The 4,599-nt window shown below is 31.7% G+C and overlaps 1 protein-coding gene across 1 annotated transcript; it reads left to right on the top strand.

Annotated features, from left to right (window-relative positions):
• Positions 1–554: 554 nt before the first annotated feature.
• LOC109619948 (uncharacterized) lies at positions 555–3,550 on the top strand. The gene is made up of 7 exons (XM_066077038.1): positions 555–1,104; positions 1,322–1,427; positions 1,638–1,794; positions 1,897–2,645; positions 2,812–2,974; positions 3,155–3,261; positions 3,452–3,550. The coding sequence occupies exons 4-7, from the start codon at positions 2,529–2,531 to the stop codon at positions 3,509–3,511; spliced, it is 447 nt and encodes a 148-aa protein (XP_065933110.1). The 5' UTR covers positions 555–1,104; positions 1,322–1,427; positions 1,638–1,794; positions 1,897–2,528; the 3' UTR covers positions 3,512–3,550.
• Positions 3,551–4,599: the final 1,049 nt, after the last annotated feature.

Raw genomic sequence — 4,599 nt, 5'->3', positions numbered from 1 at the left:
GCTGGTGTGAATGTTATTACTGCAGCCCATCTAGACCGAACATTTTGCCAGTTTCACAGGGATTTTTTTTGGTTTGTATTGGAAGCGAAGCAAACTGTCATGTACACATCCATTTCATGGAAATTCAAAATCAAAGCCAGACAGAGGCATCACCCCAGTAATGAGTAGAGAACTATGGCTGCGTCTTCAACTCTCAGTTCCCATAGGCGAAGGTATATATTTTTAAGAATTGTTTCCTTGCATTAACATATTTTTCAAAAGCTCCATGCATAGGCTAAGTGTATGTATAGGCCTACTTATATTCTGTTAGGGTCCATTGTTATTTGTTATTCATAAGTTTACTTAATTATAGACCAATCCACACTTTACAAAAGTTATGTCCCTTGGCCGCCATCTTTGGGGAAAAACCCATATATTTCTCACAGTAGCCTTTGTAGATTAGAGGGTTGTAACTTTGTCATTTGACATTAGAAATCGGTTTCCTTTGGTAATTTTGATTGCCCCAAGTTGGGGCAACCCACACATCGAAGGAATAAATTAAATTCTTCGGACGCCCAAGTATTTGGTTGCATAAAGAAGGGAAAAGTTGTTTTTTTTCCCTTTTGACCTTTGGGTTGGGAACAACTTTTGCAAATTGTGGATTGGACTATATTATAAGCAGGTCTAACAAAATCTCATTTTTTAAATTTTTAGCTTAGGTTGTATGTTGTTTCTGGTCCATTCATAAGTCAGTCATCTTTGATTGTATACTTAGTCTCAAGATTTTTTTTTGCATTACATTTTGCTTAGTTAATCAGAGTTTATTGGACATTATCATACTCCACATAAGATAAACCATCATTATTTAGTTTGAATTAATATCATGTGATTCTTACAGTTTAATTGATAATCTGTACAATGTAAAAAAAGTAAAGAATGGTTTAATATTGGGTATTTGTACCAGGTTTCTGTTCAATTCATTACTTGAAATAATGTATTTAAATATTTAGAATACATTAAATTTATATTCCAGATCTTACATTACCAATTTAAAACATGTTTGCAGTAGTCCATTTTGTGGATGACGAAAGTGTCGAATGTGTACCTAAATCATGGCTTGAAGGAGTATGTATACATTATTTACTTAACAAAATATTTATTAATGCTGATTTGTACAACAAAAATCATGTTTGTTTTTTTTTATAGGTTAACATACTTTTATTCAATATAATAGATTGGTCATGAGAAAATTAAAAACCCTTTATAAAGGCTTTGTTCCTAATGAATTAAGTATCAAGTAGATTAAAAACTATCATCTACGTCCCTTTCTTCTTTTTTGAAGCAATACTGTTATTGGCCACACCTGAATGCGAAGAAAAAAATACAAAAAATGTCCCTACCAGACAAGGACACCTGGAAAAAGTACAAATACAGGAAAATTGGACAAGGTAAAATATAAAGTTTTAATATTAGAAACTGGCATGCTACACTTTTGAAAATCTTGACTGCCAAATTGATAAAGAAATACATATATGTGTATATATATATATATATATATATATATATATATATATATATATATATATAAATTTACCAACATACAGGTGTTTTCAATATATTCCGATACTTTTGTTGTTGACAAATACTTTAAAAAACAGACTACGAAAGCTATGACACAGCCAGGAAAAATCTAAAAAAACAAGCGAAAGAGACATCTAATCTGGGAGAGTGAGGTGGAATCACGAAAAAGGAAGCTTCCAGCAAGACTGATAAGCGAATCGGATAACGATACTGATATCGAAAGTGACATTGAAGGTAAAACATTTATCATCAATTTTTATACCAGTAATTCAAATTTAGCACTATTTTGAAACATTTTAATATCAAATAAATAAAGCTATTGAAAAATTAACACAGGTGGAAGACTGCCATCTCTCCCAAACAACACATGTTCCCAGAAGGAGAAGAAACGTACAACACCTGTAAAGAAGGTGCCTACCTTACCATCGCTAGACAGTTCGCCGCTGTCTCCATCACCCCCCGCACCTTCTGTGCCAGTGAAGAAACAAAACCTGGCCACACACTCAGTAAAAAGACAATTGCTGACATCAACTACCTCCGTTCGCAGATCCCCAAGATCAAAAAGTACACTGTCAGCCTCATCAGCTGGGACAGCTACACCACCAAGAAGTACCCCATCAGTATCTATCCAGTTACCCGGTATGTTATTCATATGAAATTAAAATACATCGTAAAACTTTGTAGGAGGAGCTATATTTATTAGTACATGTATTCACAAAAACTGATTTTGATTTTAGTCGCTGCGAATGACGTTAGAACATCTGCAACTAAAACACTTTTGTAAAAGCATTTCTGACTTACTCAAGCAAGGTCTGTAAATAAGCTCCAGAGTATATACATCATATCTTTTAAATTATTTTAATGAGACCAATTTAACAAAGCAAACTGTTATTTCTTATTTAGTTATTTCCAAACTTGATAAGCAGCAACAGGATATAACTGCAATAAAAAACCATCTAATTTCTGCTATGGACGTTGATTTGGATACTATTGAAAGTCTGTTACCTTCTGGTAACAGACTGAATACTTCAGCAGAAGTTGAAGAATTCCAGGATTCTCTAGATGACGACTCAAAGAAGAAATTGGTAAGAAACCAAATGCACATAGTTTATGCAAAATGTATGTTTACAAAGATAATAATGAGAAAATTAAAGCGATCAAAGATGGTTGATATGTAAATTATTATTCTGTAAATATTTTTTTTGTATCAGTAAATTACATTAAGAAAATTGCTGATTTCATTTCTTGTAGATCCATGCCATGGCCTCTCTCCAGGGTGGAGAGCATGCTGGAGAGATTTGCAGAGCAGGTATGCGAAGTATCATGACAAATAACTGCATGAGCCAATTAAGTGGAACCGGACAAAAAGGAAAAATTGCTTTTATTGGCACACCCCTCTACAAAATCATCCTTTGTAAGTATTAAACAGCATTGTGAGTATTATATTAAAAGTGATTAAGTATCAAGAACTTGAATTTGTTTTTGTGTTTATAGGTCATGTTATTTAACCTGAATCTAATGAATTTTTCCATCTACAAATACATATATATATACATTTTTTAAACCGATTTTTCCTTTTATCAAATCTTTTTAGCTGCTGCTCGCAAAGCATTGAAGAAAACCATCCCGTTTAAGACAATTAAACGAGAAGTCTTGGACATTTTGAGATTTGCTCCATATCTTCCTATCAATTATGCTAAAGTAAATAATATGTCTTGTCTTTAGAGTTAGATATGCTTTAAAATCATTTAAAAATCTACATTCTATATAATACAGTTATAAACAATATCACTCCGTGTTAATCTCTTTATCAGATGTTTCATTTAATATACACATTTTTAAATAGTCATCTTCATAATTTTATTTTACATTGAAATCTTCTTTATTTTAGAAAAAGCGTGGAAAGAAATCAAATCCAAAAGAAGGCGAATTCCCACCAGACTCTGAATAATATGGACTTTTTTTTCAAAAACACAATTTTCCATCAGAATCATAATACAATTAATTGTTCTTTCAATAATACAGATGTTATTTTAAAGAAAACTGTTGTTTTTATTTTATATTTACACAAAACTGAAAGAGTTTGAGAACATTGTTTGAACTGTTTGAAGATTATTATATCAAATTATGTTAAAATATAAAACATATGTTCTCAAGATGTTTTTACTAAGGTTATCAAAACGATTCCGGTACATTTTCTGAAATTGTTGCGTAAAATTGTTTTTAAAATGTTTCCTTAAAAAGTTTTCATAACGTCTCAAAAATATGTTTTCAAAACATTGCTAAACAATGTTTAGAAAAAACGTCATTATAACGTAAAAAAACCCACACAGAATTACGTTGTAATAACGTTTCTATAAAATGTTCTCATTACGTTTCAAAAAAATGTTTTCAAAACATTGCTAAACAATGTTTACAAAAAAACGTTATTATAACGTAAAAAAAACCCACACAGAATCACGCTGTAATAACGTTTTTTGAAAATGTTTTCATAACATTTTCACAATGATGTTAAAACGTTTTAATAACGTTGTTGTGCTAACTGGAACCTTATCAGAGCAGCATGCTGAAGAAGCCAAAGTTATTGAAGTAATGAAAATCGAGTCCACCTCAAAATATTTTTTTATAAAAATCTTGAGGTTAAGAGGAGATCATCAGCATAATGTTTAAGAAATTATAGAAAAACAAGGTGAAATGTTCCTAGCGTAAGCCACAGTCTCTGAAGTGAATATTATACACCATGACCAAACTGCTTGGAATGGATACGTATATCTGTATTAAAAAGACATCAGCCACATTGTCCAGCAAGAACAAATTTTACAGTATAGATGCTTCACGTCGAAAATGGTAACAACTGGCCCTGTAGTTTTCAAGAAGTTATAAATGTAAAATTGATAACGCATGATGACGGACGAAGACCAATTGCATTAGGTCACCTGAGTGACTCTGGTGACCTATAAATTTAAAATGTTAACAGAAGGACGCCGGACAAAAAGTGATCAGAAAAGCTTACTTGAGCTTTCAGCTTAGGTAAGGTAA

This window comes from Magallana gigas, chromosome 1 (assembly GCF_963853765.1).
Source record: "Magallana gigas chromosome 1, xbMagGiga1.1, whole genome shotgun sequence".
In the NCBI taxonomy this organism is placed as follows: Eukaryota; Metazoa; Mollusca; class Bivalvia; order Ostreida; family Ostreidae; genus Magallana; species Magallana gigas.
This window is presented reverse-complemented; position numbering and strand designations above follow the sequence as displayed.

Excerpts from the sequence above, each read along its gene's own strand:
- LOC109619948 (XM_066077038.1), top strand. The coding sequence starts at position 2,529 with ATGGACGTTGATTTGGATACTATTGAAAGTCTGTTACCTTCTGGTAAC. Across the intron at positions 2,646-2,811 it reads ACGACTCAAAGAAGAAATTG|ATCCATGCCATGGCCTCTCT; the intron begins GTAAGAAACCAA and ends CATTTCTTGTAG. Across the intron at positions 2,975-3,154 it reads CCTCTACAAAATCATCCTTT|CTGCTGCTCGCAAAGCATTG; the intron begins GTAAGTATTAAA and ends AAATCTTTTTAG.